Raw genomic sequence first — 25,676 nt, forward strand, 5'->3', positions numbered from 1 at the left:
AATTAGTTACTTCCTTTTAATTTTGTAGGATATTAGTAATACTAGTTACGTTTAAATGTGTTCCCCGCTACATTTTTGCCATGTCTGCTCAGGCTACACTGCGTTTAAGGGGCTTGTTTTGCTCTTTTTGTGATATCTGGCAACCTGGAGCTTTAATCGAGAGAAGTTCAAGTTCAGAAGTGACTAGAAGGAGCAATATGAACCGAGCAGCAGCTACTGTTTGTGTTGACTAAGTAGTTTAAGTTATACACACCTTGTAACTGCGTCATTATTTGACCATAGCCCAGTGAACAACTGACACACGCGCTCTCTCTCAAGCCCCGTTCACACTACACGCAACTTTGTCGCTGCAAGTCGCCAGGCGCTGGCGATGAGGTCGCTAGTGGGCGTTCCCACTACTGGTTGACTAGTATGACATCCAAAAGACAGCGAATCAGCTTTCTTGCCATCCATCACTGCAGGCCCAGGGGCTGAGAAGAAGGATCACGTGCGCTCCACTCCTATTGGTTGTCGCTCGCGAAAATCGCTCTTCATTTGCATAAAGTTAAAAATTTCTCAACTTTGTCGCGTCGCTAGACACGCCCCATCTAGTCGCCAACGGTCGCTGTCGCGCGTGTTGCCGGAAGTCGCTCGCTCACCATTGAAATGAATGGTATCGCGTCGCGTGTAGTGTGAACGGGGCTTCAGTGCTTGTGCACACGCGCGTCTTTTGCATCAGTAAAATGCGATCGGCTAATTTGAGTGTCAAGTTGTAATCACGGATCGAATCAAAGGAAGATTTTATCAGCTGGTTCAGTGGCCAATTGTTTGGAGTTAGAAATATATAACTCGCGCTAGATATTTAGTAATTTTTGCCTCAGATACAGGATTATACGTTCGCTTTAACAAGCAGGATGTTCATTACCACGGCAACCACTTGCGTGTCATGCTGAATGTGATTTACGTGTTTAAAAAGTAACTGAGACGGAAAAATGCAGATAACCATACATTATTTAAGGTTATTTCTATTCGTTACGATATTGATATATGACCTGCTATTGTCAAGCTTCCCGTTGCGAGCGTGCACTCCTGGGTCCTGCACTGCTCTAGTGACTGCTGCGCCTTTCCCCCCGAAAATATCACGTTAACAACAACCCTTTAGAAAGCGTAATTCCTTTGTGGAACCTCTTGATCTGCTTTCTCCATGTTTCTTTGACAATTCTCAGTGTTTCAGTCTCACGCACGCTGCACGCGAGTTAACCACGCCCACTTATTTGCATGTCGCGGTACACGGAATAAAAAAATCTGTTACGGTTGACATTTTCTACCGCGGTAACAATATACTGACCTGAACCACCGCACTGCTGCACAATCATTGAGGCCAAATGAAAAGATTCGGACCGAATGCAGTGATTTTATGGTCCTACACCTTCCACAGGCGGGATATATACATATAAATACATTTAGACCACCTAACTTAGTGATTGCTATCAGGATGTGAAGATACTTAGTTTCAACCAGTTTAACAAATAATGTTTCTGGAACAAATCACCTACCCTGCCTTTAATTGACAGCCAGTGACAGTTAAAGATAGTTTGGCATCTACCTCAGTTTTCTTCTCATATTTTTAATATTGAAAATAAGTTTTCTATTTATAATGCTGTATTATCAACCTGAGAGATATAGAGTTGGCTAGCCATCCAGACAGCTTTTTGGCTTTATAAACATTGAACCATTTCCGTTCTGTGTCGGAGTTGATTCTCAGTTTTGTCTAATATTTCTCGCATGACTTGATTTTTTTTCACTTAAAATTGTCTTTTCTTTTCATCAGGATCCGGCCGCAGATGGCAAAGGAAAAGATTGAGGGATGTCACATCTGCACCTTGGTTACTCCGGGCGAGCCCCAGGTGCTCTTGGGTAAAGACAAGGCCTTTACGTACGACTTTGTGTTTGACTTGGACGCTCAGCAGCACCAGATCTACAGCGCCTGCGTTCACAAGCTCATTGAAGGCTGCTTCGAGGGATACAACGCAACTGTCTTCGCTTATGGACAAGTAAGGTCTTACACACTTGATAAAACGATCTGTGTGACAGATGAGTTGTTTGCGATGCCAAAAATGGTTCAAAGATGAGCAAAAACATGCTCACACACTTTATCTGAATCGTATTAAACCTTGTTTGCACACCCATATCGTCAGCTCGTTCATTTCTCTGAATAGTAAGTATTAACACAGCCGTGACCCCGTGACCTTTCCTTCAGCGCTTTGGTGATGCGTCTTTGTGAGTTTCACTCGTCACACGCTCCTTCAGGTCTACAGCACCTATTGTGTGGCGATCGGGGTTAATCGCTCAAACTCTAACTAACTCTGTGTGTTAGAAGATGTACGATAGTAGATGCTAGTCTACTAAAACACAAGTGAACGCTTGATCACCTGACAGGAATAGTTCTGCTAATGGACACCCTGCAGCCGGAGACACACGCGTTAAAAGAACACAGTAGCTTTATTTACTGTTTAAACAGAGGAATACTATAGTGATAATGCCCTGCTTTTTTTTAATGATCTATTGTTATTTCAATTATCTGAAATTATTAAAGTCCCCTTGTGGTGGAAATCAAGCTTTTAATGTTGTTTATATGTCTATGTGGTGTTTTTAATATGCTTTAAGTCAACCCATGTGTAAATTCATAAGTCGACAGCATTGCTGAGTATTTTCTGCTTAAAAGACCCACTCCGATGAAAATAATGTTTTTCTAGGTGTTAACATGTTCTTGTGGCATTTTTCTGATGTTAGAGGACATATCTTGAGAAAAATAAGCTCAAAGTTGTATTTCTGAGTATTTCTACATTCAAATGGCTGTGAATCAGTAGCAGACGCTAAAATGCCGGCTAAAATAGACTGGAGTTGTGACGTAGTAACTCCACTGGGCGTCTCCACACGCGACGTCTTGGAGTGAAATAATGATCGGTGATAACTTTGATTAACTTCGGATAATAATAATTAACGTGTATATAATACTGTTGCCCCACAGGTATTGGGGTGTAAGCTAGCGGGAGAGACAGAGCTCTCAGCAACGGGCAGGGGGAGGGGCGTCTCTGTGCCAACGGCTCCGCCCACAACACAGAGGCGAATTGCTAATGAGCTACTGCCGCTCTGCTGAAGCGAAGTCCCAGAAAACGGCACAGGTTTTGTGATTTTGGCTAAAAATGGCATAATCATAATTTAAAGACCACTGGGAATGTTTAAAAATAGCTCAAAATATGATCGGAGTGGGACTTTAAAACTGCAGTGAACCAAAGACAGTCTCAAAAACACGGTTTCAAAATTTCTGACGTCACAAACTACCTTGTAACCAATCAGATCGTCAACCAGTGGATCTCTGAGCTGAGTGAGTGAGTGGAGGCGGGGCTCATTTGCATATTCATAGAACCGCGTATACTAAATGAGTTACATTCAAACTATTTTAAGGCATGAAGAATTTTCTTTAAAGGAAAAAACTTTTAAATATGTAGTTTTAGTGATCAAAGATGAGTTTTAAGGGATAAATTATTGACTACAGGGGGACATTATAATTTGATGAATATTAAACATGGTTGTTGTTGCTTCACGCTGTGCCTAATAACACCTCTTATAATGGTTTTCCTCAAAGTTTCAGCGGTTTGAAATTTGGGGCTGAAAATTCCTTAAAACTACATTTTTAGGTTCTCAGCCAAAATAGACATTTGGCTGAAAATCATGTCTGAAAATATGAACAGGAAAATTTAACGTACTTCATGTCAAAGTTCTTGATATAAAATCCAAGCGACGTGCATATGAAATTAAATATTTTTGTTGTTGTTATTAAATTACATTTAATCACAATTATCATTTAATTTGATTTAAATATGATTCATTTAAATAGATCATGTATGTACATCAAGACACAACTACAATTTTTTGTAAGTTTATTTAAAACTGTTTTATAAAATTGTGGAAGCATATTTGTTATTGTAAAGTTATGCCAATTTGAAGGAAGTAAGTGTGATCACTTCAGTTTTATAAATGGTAAATATTATGACATTTAATAAATGTATTTTTTTTATTAGTTAAAACTAGTATTTTTGCATTCAGGGTCAAAGAATTTAAGAATTTTTATTTTGCGCATGGCTTCTTGCTGTTATACATTATATAATACAATTTAATAACCGCAAATGAGACTCAAAATTGTTAAATGAAGTCCCAATATAGAAAGTGACAAAGGTTTGATGCTGAGAATCTTAAAATGTCTGAATATTGCCAAGTTACTTAATCACTAGTTGTGCATGTGTGTTTTGTGTACACGTGAATGTCTTGCTCTGTGATGCAGACTGGTTCAGGAAAGACCTACACCATGGGCACTGGCTTTGACGTGAACGTGACGGAGGAGGAGAAGGGCATCATCCCTCGGGCAGTGCAACAGCTCTTCCAGGGCATCCAAAAACGCAGACTAGAGGCACAGCGCGCTGACGTTCCCCCGCCAGATTTCAAAGTCAGCGCCCAGTTCCTGGAGGTGAGACTACAACCAGACTGGCAAAATTAATAGAACTGTGGGTTTTTAATACTGAAGTTTTGCTGCCATTTAGGTCTCCTTATGATGGTAATTATTATGATTGTGGTTGAATTGCACTGAAACCAAAATACTGTAGGATTTCTTACAATTTTCACCAGGGTCCGAAATTAACACCCGCCAAGCGCCAAATGCGGGTAGATTTTCCGTTTGGCGAGTAAATCTCAAAAGGCTATCACCGTGTGGGTGAATGTTCATACCAAAATAGTAATGTAATAAAATGTTTATTACAATTGCATTTTGTAACGTTATAAAATATCTGGCATGATGGCTACGGACATGACGGAGTTGTTGTGTTTGCGGGATGGGAATTGAAAGTGACAAGGCGCAACTGAAGAACGAGCAGAGAGAGAGAGAGAGCCCCGGTCGCGCGCACGCTCTTTCTCTTCGGAGGCAAGCGAAAGTATAAACAAGGCTTCACCGTCTCCTAAGCGCTGTCTTGCTCTCTCTCCCTGGCACATATTAATCAAAATAAATCGACACGATGGTAAAAGGTCGGAAGACCATAGTTTCATGTGGAGCATTCGGATATTTTTTTTTCCTGAATTACCGCTGAGTGTGAATTGTGCTAAAATACCTTATCTTCTCTGAAAAGCGTTCCGCACATTCAGCTGACATAAACCACACTTTAAATAAACGAAAAACCTATCCAGTGATGAAATGTTTTCTGTGTTGACACAAATCTTGAGGGATGTCTTAGCTGCCGGGATAATCACACAACGCGAACACATCCGATAATGACACGTTCAATTCGCGAACTGATGACTCCTTTGAACCGATTCATTTTAATGAATGGTTAAAACAACTGATATTTCCAGTCCTTCAGTTACTGATCGGATCAGTCAGAGTAAATGGAGTTAAAAAATAGGCAGAGTAAAACTAAATATTTTTTGAAATAATTATAATATGTTATCATTGCATACATTTTATTAAATATACAATTAATACATTTCATTTGTACAGAACTATTTTCATAGGCACCACCACAAAAATATTATTTTAATGTGTGTAAATTGTGTAATATGTGTGTAAATACCAGAAATATAATGACAAATGTTTAAATACAGCCTATATATAAATTAATGTATATGTGACACAAAAAGGCTGTTTATTATTTTGGCCGGTAAAAAATATGCTTGGCTGGTGGATTTTTAGATACCAGCCCCCGTGGCAGGTGAGCCAAAAAGTTAATTTCGGACCCTGATCTTCACTCAAAAACAATTCCACGTTTAATTCAATGTGTTCCTTGTTTAAAGGTGAAGTGTGTAGTTTCTGCAACCGAGTGGCACCTAGAGGAATTACAAAAATACAGCATATTTTCAAACAAACTGGCAGATGCCTCTTTTGTGCGGCGTCACATGCCTCCCCAACTCAAACCTCACAAACACATCTCTTACGTGTGCTTGTGAAGGCATGAAGACAGGTTAATATAGGCTACTTTCAATAAAAGGTCCAACATATTAGCAATACTTTTAGCTGTGTTGCTATGTGTAATGAGTAAGCAATCGAATAGGCTAATAACACTGTCTAGAGGGAACGCAAGCGTCTCACTTATCATAAACCCATCCAACATCATTGCATTTTTTGATATAATGCGCAACAGCTATTTGAGTCTAACTGGACACAAATAAACATTATAAACTGGTACATTTGACGTGTTCACATTTGACGTAATCTTTGAAGGTCTAAAAATGCAGTGAATTTTGGCTTGCACTTCTGTAACCGAAGCCTGTGCTCAGGGGCTCCAGTGTGTCATCAAGTAGGGGCGAGTTCAGGGGTTCCAGTGCGTCATCAAGTAGGGGCGTGTCCAGGAGCTCAGGCGCTCCAGTGCGTCATCAAGTAGAGCCGTGTCCAGGAGCTCAGGGGCTCCAGTGTGTCATCATAGGGGCGTGTCCAGGAGCTCAGGGACTCCAGTGTGTCATCAAGTAGGCGCGTGTCCAGGAGCTCAGGCGCTCCAGTGTGTCATCAAGTAGGGGCGTGTCCAGGAGTTCAGGGGTTCCAGTGTGTCATCAAGTAGGGGCGTGTCCAGGAGCTCAGGCGCTCCAGTGCGTCATCAAGTAGGGGCGTGTCCAGGAGCTCAGGGGCTCCAGTGTGTCATCATAGGGGCGTGTCCAGGAGCTCAGGGACTCCAGTGTGTCATCAAGTAGGGGCGTGTCCAGGAGCTCAGGCGCTCCAGTGTGTCATCAAGTAGGGGCGTGTCCAGGAGCTCAGGGGCTCCAGTGTGTCATCAAGTAGGGGCGTGTCTAGGAGCTCAGGCGCTCCAGTGTGTCATCAAGTAGGGGCGTGTCCAGGAGCTCAGGGGCTCCAGTGTGTCATCAAGTAGGGGCGTGTCCAGGAGCTCAGGGGCTCCAGTGCGTCATCAAGTAGGGGCGTGTCCAGGAGCTCAGGGGCTCCAGTGTGTCATCAAGTAAGGGTGTGTCCAGGAGCTCAGGGGCTCCAGTGCGTCATCAAGTAGGGGCGTGTCCAGGAGCTCAGGGGCTCCAGTGCGTTATCAAGTAGGGGCGTGTCCAGGAGCTCAGGCGCTCCAGTGTGTCATCAAGTAGGGGCGTGTCCAGGAGCTCAGGGGCTCCAGTGTGTCATCAAGTAGGGGCGTGTCCAGGAGCTCAGCCGCTCCAGTGTGTCATCAAGTAGGGGCGTGTCCATGAGCTCAGGGGCTCCAGTGTGTCATCAAGTAGGGGCGTGTCCAGGAGTTCAGGGGCTCCAGTGCATCATCAAGTAGGGGCGTGTCCAGGAGCTCAGGGGCTCCAGTGCGTCATCAAGTAGAGGCGTGTCCAGAAGCTCAGGCGCTCCAGTGCGTCATGAAGTAGAGGCATGTCCAGGAGCTCAGGGGTTCCAGTGCGTCATCAAGTAGGGGCGTGTCCAGGAGCTCAGGGGCTCCAGTGCGTCATCAAGTAGAGGCATGTCCAGGAGCTCAGGCGCTCCAGTGTGTCATCAAGTAGGGGCGTGTCCAGGAGCTCAGGGGCTCCAGTGCGTCATCAAGTAGGGGCGTGTCCAGGAGCTCAGTGGCTCCAGTGTGTCATCAAGTAGGGGCGTGTTCAGGAGCTCAGGCGCTCCAGTGCGTCATCAAGTAGGGGCGTGTCCAGGAGCTCAGGGGCTCCAGTGTGTCATCATAGGGGCGTGTCCAGGAGCTCAGGGACTCCAGTGTGTCATCAAGTAGGGGCTAGTCCAGGAGCTCAGGCGCTCCAGTGTGTCATCAAGTAGGGGCGTGTCCAGGAGCTCAGGGGCTCCAGTGTGTCATCAAGTAGGGGCGTGTCTAGGAGCTCAGGCGCTCCAGTGTGTCATCAAGTAGGGGCGTGTCCAGGAGCTCAGGCGCTCCAGTGTGTCATCAAGTAGGGGCGTGTCCAGGAGCTCAGGGGCTCCAGTGCGTCATCAAGTAGGGGCGTGTCCAGGAGCTCAGTGGCTCCAGTGTGTCATCAAGTAGGGGCGTGTTCAGGAGCTCAGGCGCTCCAGTGCGTCATCAAGTAGGGGCGTGTCCAGGAGCTCAGGGGCTCCAGTGCGTCGTCAAGTAGGGGCGTGTCCAGGAGCTCAGGCGCTCCAGTGTGTCATCAAGTAGGGGCGTGTCCAGTAGCTCAGGGGCTCCAGTGTGTCATCAAGTAGGGGCGTGTTCAGGAGCTCAGGGGCTCCAGTGTGTCATCAAGTAGGGGCGTGTCCAGGAGCTCAGGGGCTCCAGTGTGTCATCAAGTAGGGGCGTGTCCAGGAGCTCAGGGGCTCCAGTGCGTCATCAAGTAGGGGCGTGTCCAGGAGCTCAGGGGCTCCAGTGTGTCATCAAGTAGGGGCGTGTCCAGGAGCTCAGGCGCTCCAGTGCGTCATCAAGTAGGGGCGTGTCCAGGAGCTCAGGCGCTCCAGTGTGTCATCAAGTAGGGGCGTGTCCAGGAGCTCAGGGGCTCCAGTGTGTCATCAAGTAGGGGCGTGTCCAGGAGCTCAGGCGCTCCAGTGTGTCATCAAGTAGGGGCGTGTCCAGGAGCTCAGGCGCTCCAGTGTGTCATCAAGTAGGGGCGTGTCCAGGAGCTCAGGGGCTCCAGTGTGTCATCAAGTAGGGGCGTGTCCAGGAGCTCAGGGGCTCCAGTGTGTCATCAAGTAGGGGCGTGTCCAGGAGCTCAGGCGCTCCAGTGTGTCATCAAGTAGGGGCGTGTCCAGGAGCTCAGGCGCTCCAGTGTGTCATCAAGTAGGGGCGTGTCCAGGAGCTCAGGCGCTCCAGTGTGTCATCGAGCCCCGTTTTAGCCCCGCCCAAAAAACCCGGAACACAGAGATTGAAAAACTGTCTAACTCCACAATTCAGTACTTCACAGTTCACAGTCTTTGTAATACGTTTTAGCAATACATTTCTAACCTTTATAATGTGTTTAGAATTTTTTTTTAGAATTGCCTTTACAGGGACTTTAAAGTAGAATGACTGAAATAGTATTTTCTTGTCAATCATACTGCTGTAATCTTTTATCTATCGTCATTAATCATTTTGTACAGTGTGTGTTGGGTATGTTGGAAGATGGCTGGACTCAATTTATCTGGGCCTCATCATCTCGTAACGAATGTGATTGACATCTTGATGACATGGAGAAAACCCCCTCGCATGTCCATATTTATTTGATCTGGGTCATTAGCGTGACATCAGGCGAGAAGGAGGCGCACAGGCAGCAGTGTAGCTGTAAACCGATTACCCCTTCCTCGTGTAAAGTCTGGCTTAGGTAATGAGTTTAAACCTGTAACAGGGCGTTTTAACGACCCGGGCCGCTTGCTGTCTGGCACAGGCTGCTGTGTGTTCAGCACAAACGCGGCTCACCGATTCGTCTCGCGGCCCGCGGCTGTGAACGGACGCCGTCCCCTGGGGCGGCTTTAATAGGGCATTAAGATGCCCTTATTACATTAGTCTCGTCCTTTCCAGAACTCCTTTTTGCACTTTGTACGTTGTTTTTCTATGTTAGCAGTTTGATTTATTGTTTTGAACCCTCAATTGAATTTATCAAGTCCCTGTGTGTCACTTCTCCGAGTAAAGGATGCTATGGAAGGCCTTGTTCGCTTCTTTCTCTTCTTTCATTCTGTCTCCAGTCGCAGTCGTGCTGTTGTGTTATGTGAATTACGTTATCATTATTTATCATTTCCTTGTCCATCAGCTTGTGTGGTCTCTGGGCTTCCCGAGGTCAAACATGCAGGGGCTCTGGCCTTTTGACCTTTGCCCTCTGAAGGTCACAGTGTGTGTGTGTGTTTGTCCTGCAGCTTTATAACGAGGAAATCCTGGACCTGTTTGACAGCGCACGAGATCCCGAGGCTCGAAACAGAAAGTCCAACATTAAGATCCATGAGGATGGGAGCGGAATGATCTACACCTCAGGAGTGACCTCACGGCTGGTCAGCTCAGAGGAGGAGGTCAGATATCCGGGTTATCCACAGGAGTCGTTTGAAATCAGCATAAATGATTTTTTTTTTTAAAGAAATTAACTTTTTCGTTTTTTTTTTATGCCCTTGGTATTATTGTGTATGGTTCATCAGTGCACGGCATTCAAAAATGCTGTGTATAAATTAATAATTTACATTTTTTGCCTCTGTGTAAAACAGAGAAAAATAATTGTATCCGAATAATATATAATATTAAAACGACAGCTAGGTTTGCTACAAGCTAGTAGTAAGCAAGCTAGTTGTCCATCTTCCTTAACTGTAGTCAAGCTAACTACGATTAGAGTAGAAAGCACCATTTTTATATAATTCTGTTGAAAACACATTGATGAACTGAAGCATTTAATAAATATGTATTATTGTAATTAATATTTCTTTGTATATCACTGCAAAAAGCGATATACAAATATGCCCCCCCCCCCCAAAGAATCTTATTTAAACAATTGTTATTGTTAATAATACAACAAATAATATAATATTAAATATTATTATCATTTTTATTATTATTCTTATTATTAGTAGTATATATTTAATATATATAAAAAATAAACAACAAAAACATTTAATAAATGATGCCAATAGTAATATGATGTTAAATATTATTATTATCATCAATAGTAGTAGTAGTAGTATGCATTAAATGTTGTTAACAATTAATATAGAAGACGAGTACTACTACTGTAATAATAATAATATAGCAAATTTATATCATTAAATATTATTAGCATTATTAATAGTAATAATTATAGTTGTAGTGCATATATTAAATGTTGTTGTTAATAATAAATAACAATAACAATATTTAATATACAATATAATAATGCTAATACTAAAACTAATAGTAATAAAATGTTAAATATTATTATTATTATTATTATTATTAATAGTAGTTGTTGAAATATATTGAATATTTGATTTTTTTTTTATATATATAGATGACAACTAGAATTTCTGAAATAATACAAATAATCATATTTAAACATCAATGTTTGTTTTTGTGTAGTACAGTGTTTAAAACAAATTGGAAGTAGTGGTTTGTTGCTGGAAACGCTGCATTATTATGATAACTGCCGTGAAAGCTTCACGCTAAGATTTTTCCCTTTGAATATTTGCTTTCACTCAGAAACATGATGCTAGATCACAGAAGTTAAATGCTATGCAAATGTAGTTTTCCTGTTTGCATCGTGTGTATTTGTTTTAAACGCCTCTTATTGAGATGACCTGAGCGAGAGCATAAAAAGCTTCCGTGACTGGAATAACCGGTGCACCGCAGATGTGTGTGTCAGTGCCGGTCTGCTGTGTGTTCTCCTCAGCTCCTGCAGTGTCTGAAGCTGGGCGCTCTGTCCCGCACCACCGCCAGCACACAGATGAACGCCCAGAGCTCCCGCTCTCACGCCATCTTCACCATCCACCTCTGCCAGATGAGAGTGTGTCCTCAGCCACAGCAGGTACTGACACTGCAACACACGAGAGCCTGAAGCTTAAACCACTGGGTTACAAAGCCGTCAGCAAGTTTAAGCAGGTCGCGAGTTTTAAAGTATTACAAATCAGACTGCTGCGGTGCAAAGCAAAGTGATTATATAAAACCACTGGCATTAGGAACGTCGACACTGAACATGTCTGTGCAAACGGAAAATGCAGAAACCTTGAAGATCGCACATGTCATTTAAGAAGATGCTTGTGTTAGTTGCTTAAAGCTGTCATTGTTTCTGTCCTCTTCCCTCTCTCACTCCAGGTGAACGGAGAGATGAACGGTGTATCCGACAGCTCTATCTCTCAGCCCGAGTACGAGACGCTCACTGCCAAGTTTCACTTTGTGGACCTGGCGGGATCAGAGCGTCTCAAACGCACAGGAGCCACGGGAGAGCGAGCGAGAGAGGGCATCTCCATCAACTGTGGCCTGGTACGAACGAAAATCATCCAAAAATGAGATCCTGTCATCCGAGGGTGACCTTGTTGCTAAAAACAGGGATGTTGTTTTTTGTGAAATTCGAGTAGAGTTGTCTGCTGTTTTTCAGTCTTTCAAGGGCGGAATGCAAGATTTTTAGTAAGTGCTTAATTAAAATTCAGTCTGTTCTTGACAAAAAGCTATCATTTGGCTTCAGAAGACACTGTCTAAAGCTGCAGTAGGGAGTTTTGAGAAAACGTTGACTTAGCCTGAAAATTTGAACAAGCACAACTTACAGGTCCCAGCCCCTTGCTCTCTGCTGCGCTACAGCCCTCCCTCCACAGCTCGTCCTCCACAGCGGAGCCTGTCGTGAACGCGCAGGCTAGTAAACAGGGCCACCGATAACAGCGGATAAAAAGTTATATGGCACATTCACTAATAGGGACTAAACGTCAATAATATGCTTTACATTGACTATGGCCTGCCCATACTTTGACTACAAACTTGGTCCTCAAATCATTATGTATTTTGCAATAGCCTACATGTAACTTTATAACGTTGCACTCTTTCTATAAGTAAAAAATAGCTAGTAAGATGACGTTAATATAACGGTAACTAACGTTACAGTATGTAAGTAATTATTCTAGCGATATATAATGCTAGATAAGGTGTGCTAGTACATTATTTCAGCAACATGACAAGCCAGTGAATTAGCAGGTTTCAATTGTTGCTTAGCAGAGTGCGTGACATTTTATCTACATGTTATGCGGCTAGAGTTTTGACACCGAGTCAATGGGCTCTGTGTAATTCTTTCTTTTTCGCTTGTTTATCGTCATCAGTCTTTTTCCTTTTACCTCTTTGTTTTATGAGCAGGTGTCACTCGAGAATTGGCCGTTTAGGTTGTTTCTCCGTCATAAGCACAGCTGCAGCTCGCCGGCAATCTTGAGTTTGAACGACGGCTCGCGCTGTGCAAGAGAGGGGTGTGATCAGCGCGTACACGAGCGTGATTGACACTGCTAAGACATTCCTCCTGGCTCTGATTGGTTGTTTCTGACCAGGAGCGTGTATTTCTGGAAATGGCAAAAGGACCACTGGGAGGAGCCAGAGGAGCTCTTTTTTCACAGATTATCTGTCTCATATTCTACTGTCAGGACATAATGACAGTTTTAACAAATATGTAAAAAAATTTTTTTTACAAAAGTTACCTATAGCAGCTTTAAGCCTATTCACACTACATGATTTTAAAACGTTGGGCTGAACTGTGCGGTTCACACTACATGACTTGCTCTCTGTGAAATCAGGAGTGTTCAAGTTGTTGAGCTGTTCACACCACACGACACAACATGATTGATCTGCAACAGGAGGTAACGCACTACACGAGTTGACACACGGTACATCTCATGTCCAACATCATAAAGGCATTCATGCTCCTGCCACAGTTCGATTAAATTTTGCTCCAAATCCGGAGTCCATTGCTTTCTTGACGACATGTTGCTCATCTTTCTGTAATCTCGTCTTCTTCCGTGTTTCTTTGAAAATCGCGTATTTACCCGCGTATACCGGTGACCTCAACCCATGCCTTGCTCTGATTGGCTGTAGCTCATGACATCACGTGAGGTTGAGTCGTGCGACAGCTCTGGATATCTAGCATGCTAGATATTTTTCTGGGCTCGGCGAGGCGTCTGCGAGCGTCTTTGATGCGTTCTTGGCTCTTTCATACTAACAGATTGGCGAGCGTTCATCGCCCGCTAATCCCCCGCGATTTGCACGCGATAACACCCTGACCTGTCGGCGAGCTCAACGATTTGCAAATCGGCTTAAAATCATGTAGTGTGAACTAGGCTTTACCAGCGCAAACCCTCTTTTGACGTTAAAAACTACTGTGAGGATTTACTAAAGTCACGCAGTGAAAAATCAGCGCTGAAAGGCGTGGACAGGGTTATTGTTGCGGCTGATCTCATTGCATATGCATTTGTAGGAGTTTCCCTTTCAGACGCAATATTTATGGGAGGAGAATATTTAAATGAATCATGCAGTGTGGTTTACTCGTCAATTTTCTGGTATTTGTGCCATTATTTAACGCCCCCAAAAAGGATGTTTAAACCAGACACTAATTTGCGCTGCTCTGGGTAGATTGTGTCATTATGGAAATGATTCGGCTGTGATCTTTAATTTGTGCGTCGTCAGTCACAGATCACAGGCAGAACTTTACACTGCCGTCTGTGCTTTTGCGCTCTCACACTAATTTGCCCTGTTTAGTAAATCTGGCCCATGATCTTAAACTTTTCAAAATCCTTAAAATGACTTTTGTAGACAAACATATTTATATCTTTAGTAAACAATTAAATAAATAACAAATAAATGTATAAAATTATCAATTTCTTTGCAATTTCTAAAATGTCAATAATAATAATAATAATAATACATTTAAAATGTTAATAAAACGAATCTATTAAAAAATTAACTAATTAATTCACATTTTTTTTATATAATTAATCACTATTAATCGCACCTAATCTATTACATGTAATTATTTTTCTCAATTTTAGCTATTAATTATAGCCATTCAGCATTACTGTATAATTGATATTAATTTAATTTAAGGGATTATTAATTTAAGGGAACTTCACCTACAATCTTCACATAAACCCATTGTGATAAGTTACATTTAGCTGTGCCTTTAATATATCAGGGCTCAATGCTACACACTAAAAACTCCTGGGTCAAAAATAACCCATAATGGGTTATTTTTGACCCAACTCCTGGGTTAAAAAGGGACCAACTAATTTATGGGTTATTTCAACCCAGAAAATTGGGTTATTCTTTTTGACCCAACTTCTGGGTTAAATACCTGACCCAAAATTTTGGGTTAAAAAAACCCAACACTGTAGTTAATATAACCCAACTTCTGGGTCAAAAGAACAACCCCAATATCTGGGTTTAAATAACCCAGAAATTAGTTGGTCCCTTTTTAACCCAGGAGTTGGGTCAGAAATAACCTAACTTGGGTTACTATGCCAGTATGCCTTATTTCAGAAAATAAAACTTTGTTTTAAATTATATTACACACTTCAAGCACTTTTACATTTTTATTGCATTAAATTAAACTATATATATATATATATATAAAAAAACACACACACACTTGGACATCTTTATTTTCCTATTTATTTTAGGTCAGACTGTAATAACAATATTAGAAAGAAAAAATAGAAAAATAAACAACTCTCAAAACATTTGACAACATTCAATAACTTGATTGAACCTAAGGCTTAAAGGACAAGTTCAGTATTTTACACTTAAAGCCCTGTTGTCAGAGTTTCTGATGAAATAAAACGGTTAAGATTGAAAGTTGGACACATGCTGCTGGCCCGAGAATTTCCGGTTTCTGTGGTAGCACCCCCCCCCCCCACCTCCACAATGGCTGCATAGGTGCACTGGAACAATCCTTCCTAAAACACATTAAACTTTCGTTTACAAAGACGTTAAACTCACCGAGTGGTCCGGGGTGTTCACTGATATGCTCACACAAAAATCGCTGCAAAAGATGCTTTCCAACAGGTTTTATCGTAGTTAATCGTAGGACTGTTCCAGTGCACCTATGCAGCCATTGTGGAGGGGGGGGGGGGTGCTACCACAGAAACCAAAAATTCTCGGGCCAGCAGCATGTGTCCAAATTTCAATCTTAACCGTTCTATTTCATCAGAAAAGATCTGAAAACAGGGCTTTAAGTGTAAAATACCGAACTTGTCCTTTAAAGGACAATTCCGGCGAAAAAATTAACCTAGGGGTTAATAACACATGGTTACCGAGTCGACCGTTCTCTGGGATTTGTTTTCATGATAATCGAATGTAAAGAGTTTTATCTCTAAAAACTGATTAGCTTATAACGCTAGTATATGGGGCATCGAATACAAGTTAAAAGAAATCGTTAGTTAATACCACTAACAAGGCTCAAAATAGCCTCACACTAACATGGTAGCATAATGAGGGTCCCTACATGCAAACCGAAGCATTGAGAACTGTGTAAGTGTACAGACAGTTTAAAAAGAAGATACTTTATAAAGACAGTACATTACGCGTACAGGCAGGAGCCATCTTTGGAAAACAGTCTCGACCAGTCGAGCCACGAACGCCGTGCTACGTGAGCTGGTCTATAGGTTTAAGTCACAGTTCAGCTGTCTTAGCACGGCGTTCGTGGCTCGACTGGTCGAGACTGTTTTCCAAAGATGGCTCCTGCCTGTACGCGTAATGTACTGTCTTTATAAAGTATCTTCTTTTTAAACTGTCTGTACACTTACACAGTTCTCAATGCTTCGGTTTGCATGTAGGGACCCTCATTATGCTACCATGTTAGTGTGAGGCTATTTTGAGCCTTGTTAGTGGTATTAACTAACGATTTCTTTTAACTTGTATTCGATGCCCCATATACTAGCGTTATAAGCTAATCAGTTTTTAGAGATAATACTCTTTACATTCGATTATCATGAAAACAAATCCCAAAGAATGGTCGACTCGGTAACCATGGGTTAATTACCTCTAGGTTAATTTTTCTCCGTAATTCTCCTTTAAAGTCTTCAAACATTGGTTGTGTCTCTGGAGAGCTTCAGGGATTTAAGCCTGGGACAAACTTTGGGGACAAGATTTTTGATAGTGTCCTTATCTAAGAGAAGAAATGCCTCCTCATCTATGGAGATGTCTTCATCTGAAAGACAGAAAACAAGACAACATGAGTATTATTATTAATAAGTCGAGACAATTGTGAACCACTCACCAGACACTCTTTGATTATAAAGCTAAAAAAATAATCACTTTTAAGGGAATGTTGTGTTGTTGTTTTTTAACGTGGCCCAATTTCCTAGTTAACTAATGTGGTAATTTTGCAGCATTACCCATTCAGTGTGAATGACAGTCTATACTACTGTCCATCTTTTCTTTCATTAACAAGAGTAATGACATTAATGGTGAATATCTGGCCTATTCTTATGCATAACAGCTTAAAGACAAGGCACAAGTATTTTTTTTAAACTATAAGGGTTATATAGATATGCATACTCCACTGTCAAAGAAGTTGTGACTTTCACAGAATCTTGCACCGACACATTTAAGCCCAATTAAAGACATTTTTTTAGGTATAGAGAGATGATATAAGGGCAGTAAGAGTAAAATGCTCACCTCTAAAATTCTCTATCAGCTCAGACAGCCGCCCCTCAGTTAGCATATCAGCGACAAAGCTGTCCATTTAAAATGACCTGGAGAAAACATAGTAATATAGAGGTTAGCAACAATTCGAAGACTTGACCCGCTTCTTTAATCTGTTAGGCTGCAAACCCCACTTTTGAAAAATCCCCAGAAATGGCATACCCAAACTGAAACAGATACAGTTCATGAACCCTTTGTACTAAAAGCATAAAATATGCTTTTCTTTTGTCTGCATTATAATTACTAACGACTGGCTGTTTTAAATAACCTTCTGTGATCTGATTTGGCTTCAGATAAAAAAATCAGACAAACAATATATTATTTTATAGTATTCTGCACGATGATAAAGTCTATATCCATTAGCATTACATTATAAATATAATCTATTATTATGAAAATACCTGGCATGGCTCGAAGAACACAGGTCAATCAAATATCATTGCAATCATGTTTATTGTCTTCGCAACATCTTTATATGCATGTTACAGCGATCTCTGTTAGCTTTGTTTATGTCAGGGACGTCCTGGAATGTCACATGATTATGACTTCTTAGTGTGTAACATATATGGACTACATGTGCATAGGGCGCCCTCAGGCTGCTCTTATGGATTGAAAACACAGCATCAGAGTATCCAGTGCTCATAATTATTACATCGACACATTTGGGTATAAATTCAATAAATATTATTCCTGTCTATAGAACTCTGATGTAAACCTATGAGAATCTATCAATATTTCTCCAAATCTGCAAATTGTTTAGCTAAAAGCCCTGAGGCACGTTGTTTTGTCAAGCGCTGTCATGACGACAGCACAGGATTTTTTTTTTTTTCAATGAGAGCGGCTGACGATCATAATTCATATTAAAGTTATCGACTATATTTTTCATAACTTCTGACACAAATTAAGACATAACTGTCAATATAAGTTTATCAGAATACAATAGTGGTCAAATACTGAAACTTGAGTCATATGACGTATAGTTTGTCACGGTAATAACATTAAATCTTATAGTAACTTTGAACTATTTAACCAAAAAACGCTTCAGTGCGCGGCACACTTGCAAAGTTTAACAGGTTTTAACTCTCACTACTTCAGCCAGTAGAGCACTGTATAATATGATAAGCACGGCGCAGCTGGTAAAAATAACTCAACGATTGTGTTGTCGCTCTAGCCGCGACGTTGCCACTAAGTTAGCTGCACTGTAGCTACGTTACCGTATTATTGCCGTTATTATAACAATGAGATAAGTACAGCACATGTTATGAAAAATAGAATTTAAAGACCTTTTAAAGTGAATTCAGTAATTTTCTTCTAAACACATTAAATAGGTCATAATGTATTTCTCAACAATGTGTAAAAAGCATTTCACCCATTTTGTTCATTTCACCCTAATTTCATGAACCTAGCGTTATTTTTAATCATTTCAAACTGTCTGGGTGGTTAATAACACTTTCTTCTTTAGTCTGACAAACTCAAAACACATATTTATTTTGACTTTACAAGTTAGATGTTTTCGCGATAGTGTAGCTAACGTACATGACAACCACAATTACCACAGCTAACACTAGTCTCAACGTAGCAACTATAAGCCATGGTAACTTTTTCAGCAAATGGTGCTAAACTAGCAACGGGGACATGGACACAGAAAATATTACATTATACCAACACTGAAAATACTCGCTTACCTTGAATACACGACGAAGTTGCACCGAGGAAGCACAGGCCAAAACGGATCGAGCGCGAAGTGTCGGTTATTTCAAATGACTGTTGTGAGAAAATTCCAGAACAACTGCAGGGGGGAGGGGCCGAGGGGGGACCCAGAACATGGGTTACTCTTTGAAAAATAACCCAGAAACTCAAACAACCCAGGAATTGGGTCAAAATATTAGCCCTATAACCCAGAAAATGGGTACTCTCTGAAAAAATAACCCATAATTTTAACCCAACACAAATAACCCAGAAAATGGGTTGAAGAAATAACCCAGGAGTTTTTAGAGTGTGTAAGGGTTTTTCTACTGGTCAAGTCAGACCGGTTCAGATTTTTACTTGTCCTGCTAAAATGCACAAAAAAGTTATTGTTTTTATTGTTTTTGACCCATGTGACCTTGTAAACAGTGCTTTAAGATTTTCAGTTTGCCAAAGGATGACAGAAAAAAACAGATGCAGCTTTAATTGTTAAATATTTTTACCGTGTTAAACTGAAGAAAAAAATAATCGCAAAATTAATGTTCATTTTGACAGCCATAAAAATAATAATAACTAATAAACACATCAAACTATATTTCTAGTATATTTATATATAAAAAATACTAAAATAATCATGGAATTAAACAATGAATTATTATGAAATTAGTAAACAAGTAGATGTGTCCACAACTTTTTCTAGCAGTATATCTTTAGCTACATGAGAGCGAGTAGATTATGACTGAATTATTTTTAAGTGACTAATCTCTTTAACCTTTGACTAGAAAAATACTCGAGAAAGTTCTCCGATGAGCTCTAAGCAAACACCTCGACACCACAAAAACTGGCTTTGTCAGGGATTTTCAAAATACCAACACTTCATTATCATAATTGTGAAGGTCCTTTTAGCTGAGTCGTGTTTTTCCATGTTAAGTATGGTGTGATGTCCGTGTCGCATTAGCTGTGCCGCCGCCTCGATTCATCACTGCTGGGTTTGAGTAGTTGTCAGAGTAGATGAAGGGAACTAAAGGTAATTACACTGTGAGAGAGTTCTGAGGAAGAGCTAAAGCCTGGAGGAAAGCCAAGAAGTGCCATTGTTCTGAGGCGAATAGAGCTCTATTGTTTTTAGAGCCTAGATACTCATTTGTAAGAGAGCCCATTTAAAAGCTTTTAATCTTAGATAGCAGCATACGATGGAGCGTGACCGGGTCTCTCTCTCTCTCTGTGTGTGTGTGTGTGTGTGTGTTTGGCAGCTGGCCCTGGGTAATGTGATCAGTGCGTTGGGAGATCAGAGTAAGAAGTCAGGTCATGTGCCTTACAGAGACTCCAAACTCACACGCCTGCTGCAGGACTCGCTGGGAGGAAACAGGTAACGTCTGATACACATCTACACACACAGCCCAAAGTATACTTCATTTTACGTGCACAGCAGGGATGGAAATTAACTTTTTTGTCCACCGGCCACTGTGGCTGGTGGACTTCAAAATCTACCAGCCACTCAATGTTTTTACCAGCCACTTTCTTGTTTTTAACCGACAATGTGTAACTGCATGTGAAAATTAATACTACAAGAATACTTAAGCAGTTTATTTAATCTCAAGTCTCAATAAAATACTGACATTTTCTCTTTCTCTCACCCTCGGCCTCATCCACCTAATCTGTCATTTATTTTTGTTTTGATGATAAATTGAGCCAGCCTCCAAAAGTAAATAACCTGTTCTGTGATTTTTTTTCTCTCTCACACAACACTCTCCAGACACGGATTTATGAGCTATAGTATGTTGGTTGCCTTTACATTAGAATAATATTTAATATAATCTAGATATGAAATGGAATAAATAGCATTCAATACAAAATGAATATGTCTCATATATTGAAATCAAGTTTTATGTGATAAAATATTTGCTTTGTTGTGCATTAGAACCACACCAGGCATTTAGTACAAAATAATTTATTGAAGCATCCAGATACTTCACCACGTGACAGCAGCTAGGCTCCTGATTGGTTAACGCGGCGTGAATTGACGCCAAAGTTCAGATTTTTCAACTCGGGCGGCAGACGCGAATTCGCGTCAAACGCGTGAATGCACAAAAGCACTCAATAAAATCATGCGCGCGGAACGCGTCAGACGCTCGAACTTGCCGCGCGAATGAGGCGTATTCGCATCTACCACGGCGCGCTCTACACCTCATTCGCGCCGCAGGAATTTTTTATGCGCGTAACGCGTCTTTGCATTGACTTAACAATGAAATCACTCGCGCCAGACGCTCTATTCTCGTCTGGTGTGAACGCACCATGATGTTTTCTCTGCAGACCTCTACGCCTGCGATGTAACGCCACGGGTGCTTCTCAATATCCCTCCTCGTCTCCTCGCTCCTCCGTCCTCCATCCTATGACCCGGAAACCAATCGAGCTCAGCCATCTTGAAGGACATCTCAATTCTCTAATCGCACCGCGAGGAGGCGAGGATCGAGGAGTGAGGAGGCTTCCAGAGGAGCTATGAGCGAGGATACACAGGTGTACCCTTTGCGGAAGAGTTTTATCGACTAAACGTGACGCACGTATCAATTCTCCTCCCCCTTCACATCTGTCACAAACATTTGAATTTATAATTTACTTTTGTAGTTTACATAAACCACACAACTCACATATTTCAACAAGGTATCTTGCTTTATTATTATTTATTATGAATTTCTTAAATAAACAAACTTTAACAACATAAGGGCAGATCCTTTGAGCACTGCTGATGACGCAGTGAAGTGACGCTCGAGTGATCAAGTATTCCAATGTATAAAAAAAAGCTTTCATTCGATTCCTCCGTCCTCATTTTTTTTCCTTGCAGCCTTCCCTCGCGTCCTGCAGGGGGTGGAGCTGAGACGCGAGGAAAGGAAACGAGGATGCACAAATAAGAATTGAGAAGCACCCCACATTTTTGTTTGAAGGTGTGCCTCCTCTAAAAGTGTCCGCCGTCCGGGTGAAACAGTATGCTATTTTTATTTACCCGCCACGGTGGCCGGTAGGTGAAGCGAGTTTACCCGCCACAACACAAAATCACCCGCATTTGGCTGGTGGCGGGTGCTAATTTCCATCCCTGGTGCACAGTTGTACATATAACGTACACAGGTGGTCAATGCATGCGCATTACAATAACTTCCAGTCCCTGTGCAATCTCTCGCCAGCTCTAACCCATATACACAACCTTAACCTAAACGATTATAAAGATAAGTTCAACTTTTAAAAGCCAGTTTCATTGCGCTCACTGTTTTTGAATATCAGAACAGGCTCTAGAACTGAGCTCTGTGGAGACACGTACACGCTTGTGTTTTTGTATCATACTAGGTAACCATTGCTCTTAAATTAAGCTAATTATAATCACTGTAGATTAACCCTACCCATAATTCTTGACATTGTTTTAGATACAAAGACATAATTGAGTCTTTTTATGAAGTTATTCAGGTATTCAGCTTTGTTAGTTTTGTTGTCATGGGGACCTCCTATGATAATTATGATTATTACCACACCTTCTCACATGACAGTTTTTGTTATTGTTGTATGTGAAATAAGACGGTGTTCAGTCTCTTAATGTTTTAGTCCCCACTAACATGGCAACAGACTATTTTTATTATGTTAGGTTTATCCCTTTTATTTACATGAAATCATTTATTATTTTTAGGAAAATGACTTACTACAGAATTTATCTTGTTAGTGGGCATGATTAATTTCATTCATAGGAACGTTTTGTAAATATTTTCTATATTTAGTTTAGTTTAGTGATGTGTATATATATATACACTACCGTTCAAAAGTTTGGGGTCAGTGAGAATTTTATTTTTTGGAGGAAAGAAATCAATACTTTTATTTATCAAGGACAGTAAAGACATTTATAATGTTACAAAAGATTCTATTTCAAACAAATGCTGTTCTTTTGAACTTCCTATTCATCAAAGAATCCTAAAAAAAAAACAAAAAAACTGTACAACTGACAGACCAACAACTGTTTCAACATTGATAATAATAATAAATGTTTCTTGAGCATCAAATCCTCATATTATACTGATTTGTGAAGGATCATTTGACACTGAAGACACTGACACTGGTGATGCTGAAAATTCAGCTTTGATCACAGGAATAAATTACACTTTACTATATATTCACACAGAAAACAGCTGATTTACACTGGAATAATATTTAATACTATAACTGATTTTTGTTGTATTTTTAATCAAATAAGCGCAGCCATGGTTAGCAGAAGAGAATTCTTTTAAAAGTATTTAAAATCGTACCGACCCCAAACTTTTGAACGGTAGTGTATATATATATATATATATATATATATATATATATATATATATATATATATATATATATATAACATTATTTGTCAGCCCCAATTACTTCAGAATTTACATATAATTTAGAGGGCATGATTAATTTGGATCATTATATTTGATATACCGGTATTTGTTATATATAAAAAATTACTATGTATTTTAAATAATTAATCTCAGTAAATTAACATGAAATTGACAACTGTAATTACTACAGAATGTACATAAGTGTGGGGGCATGACTGATCATTTGTAAATTATTTTATTTTATAATAAAAAAAATATTGTGAAATGTATATTTAAGTAATTTAACATTTAAAATAACAGCCCTAATTATTCCCATTCACTATATTAGACTTTATCTTGAAAGCTTCAAGTTGTAGAAACAGTTGGTCTTACACTCTTTGTTTACGAGCTTCAGATGGTTTGTGCACTTGTAAACGTTGCTGTGCACAGTCCAGTCATTGTGTCTTGAAGGTTAATGCATGCTCACAGTGCACTGCATCAGTGTGTGTGTGTGTGAAGCGCAGTGTTGGGTCACTCAGCCCACACTGGATGCCACTGGCTGCCCATATATTCTTATGATGTGGGTTCAGAGGGGGAGTTGATTGAATTAAACATGAGAGACTGCAGACAGTGGCGCTCAGTCCCAGCCGCATCCATGAGAGCGTTTGTGTTTATCTGTCATCTGTTTGTGTGTGTTAATCTTTCTGTCTTGTGTGTGTGTGTGTGTGTTTGTCTGTGTAAGATCTCATGGACCCTTATGAATTCCTGTCTTCTTGCTTTCTCACTCTGCTGTGTATCTATCTATTTAGTCAGACTGTGATGATCGCCTGCGTGAGCCCCTCTGACCGGGACTTCATGGAGACGCTAAACACACTGAAGTACGCCAACCGGGCTCGCAACATCAAGAACAAAGTGATCGTGAACCAGGATAAAACCAGTCAGCAGATCAGCGCCTTACGAGCAGAGATCGCACGCCTTCAGATGGAGCTAGTGGAGTACAAAGCGGTGAGGAGGATTCTGGGAAGAGTTGGTCTCTAGCTGGCATCTTTTCACACACACACACACACACACACACACACACACACACACCCCCTCAAATGGATAATTCACCCCATAATGAAAATTCTGTCATTTACTCGCCCCCATAACATAAAATGTTCTTCTGTGGGAAAAATATGTTTTGTAGCGTGTTCTGTTAATTTCAAAACAACGAGAGTGAATTGGCACTGGTTCTGTAAAGCTCCTAAAATGACTAAATAAAGTACATAGAAGTAGTCCATACTACGTGTGCACTATATTCCAAATGTCCTGAAGCCATTTGAATGAGGAACAGACAGAAAAAAATACACAATTAGTTGAAAATCTGGCCTTATCTAGTCTCGTGATAATTTGTAAGTATTTTAGAGTTTATACTCACACCTCTTGAGGGTAAAGCCCCGTTCACACCGCCAGCGACTTAGTCGCTGTATGTCGCTAGTCTCTGTACTGTGGAGTCGTTTGTGGGCGTTCGTAGTCCTGTCGCTCTAATGTTATTGGTAGACTGCACGTCTGGCCATATCTATACAAAATAGTGATATATAGTGATATATAGCCTACAACGATATAATTTTAATTTGACTAGGAATTAGGCTCAAAAGAAACCGTATGCTGTTGGGAGAGTTTTTTTTATATTACCACAGCAGTGTTCAGTGGATTAAATAATTGACTAGATTAACGATTGATCAATCAACAAATTAAACTCACTCATACTGTCATAAATTACTAAAACGTCATTCAAATTTGACATACTACATTTTCTTGTCCCTAATATCAACATAATGCAGGGGAAACTGAAATGAACTGCAGCAGTGCTAAACTTGCATCATAAAATTTCAACACTCGAACTATAAATGTATGAATTAAACCCACTGAGACTGTCGACAGTTTCTTTTCCATGCATCATTTTAGTATATCCATGTATGTGGTTACAGGCAAATTATATAAAACAGTGAAATTGTCCCCGAACTCTTCTGTCTCGCCTGCACTCGAGACGGAGACGCGAGCTCCACTGAAAGTCTTATTTCCTATTGGTTGTCGCTCGTGAAAATCGCTTCTCATTTGCATAAAGTTGAAATTTGTCGCTTGACACGTCCACATTCTCTCGCCAACGGTCACTGTCGCTCGTGTCGCCAGAAGTCGCCAGCGCTCCATTGAAATGAATGGGATCATGTGGCTTTGCCGCTGCGTGTCGCTGGCGGTGTGAACGGGGCTTTAGGTTAAGGGTAACCTAAAAAAAATATGTCTATGAATTTGTATGCTTTGTAGGTAAAATGTCATCTTCAATTGGTTGTGAATTTGCATGAAGTCAAAAAATCCCTTTCATACATTTTTGTAAGACCTACTCACACGAAGGTTTGGTTTAGGGCTGGACCTTCATGGCGAGGGTTTACCTACAAATCGTACCAATTCATACGATTTTACTTGAAGATGTTTGTAGGTAAAATGCCACTATGTAGCTTTTTGTATGATCTACTCGCACCCCTAGGGGTGAGCGGTTTACCAACAAAACATACCAATACAATTCATACAAAATTGCACAACTCTCATTCTTGCTTCTGAGAGGATATCACATGGG

At 40.8% G+C, this 25,676-nt stretch overlaps 1 protein-coding gene across 3 annotated transcripts in view; it reads left to right on the forward strand.

Moving 5' to 3' along the window:
- Nucleotides 1–1,814: 1,814 nt before the first annotated feature.
- kif21b (kinesin family member 21B) overlaps nt 1,815–25,676 on the forward strand; it is a 73,446-nt gene continuing 49,584 nt past the window's right edge. For all 3 annotated transcript variants that reach the window (XM_056252425.1, XM_056252423.1, XM_056252424.1), the window contains exons 1-7: nt 1,815–2,033; nt 4,325–4,507; nt 9,779–9,928; nt 11,269–11,403; nt 11,691–11,858; nt 19,982–20,097; nt 23,872–24,067. In XM_056252425.1, the coding sequence (XP_056108400.1) occupies nt 1,824–2,033; nt 4,325–4,507; nt 9,779–9,928; nt 11,269–11,403; nt 11,691–11,858; nt 19,982–20,097; nt 23,872–24,067 (1,158 nt within the window). In that variant the 5' untranslated portion in view covers nt 1,815–1,823. The remainder of the gene's footprint in view (nt 2,034–4,324; nt 4,508–9,778; nt 9,929–11,268; nt 11,404–11,690; nt 11,859–19,981; nt 20,098–23,871; nt 24,068–25,676) is intronic.

Source organism: Rhinichthys klamathensis, unplaced genomic scaffold, assembly GCF_029890125.1.
Source record: "Rhinichthys klamathensis goyatoka isolate OS25496 unplaced genomic scaffold, OSU_Roscu_1.1 h1tg000095l_1, whole genome shotgun sequence".
In the NCBI taxonomy this organism is placed as follows: Eukaryota; Metazoa; Chordata; class Actinopteri; order Cypriniformes; family Leuciscidae; genus Rhinichthys; species Rhinichthys klamathensis.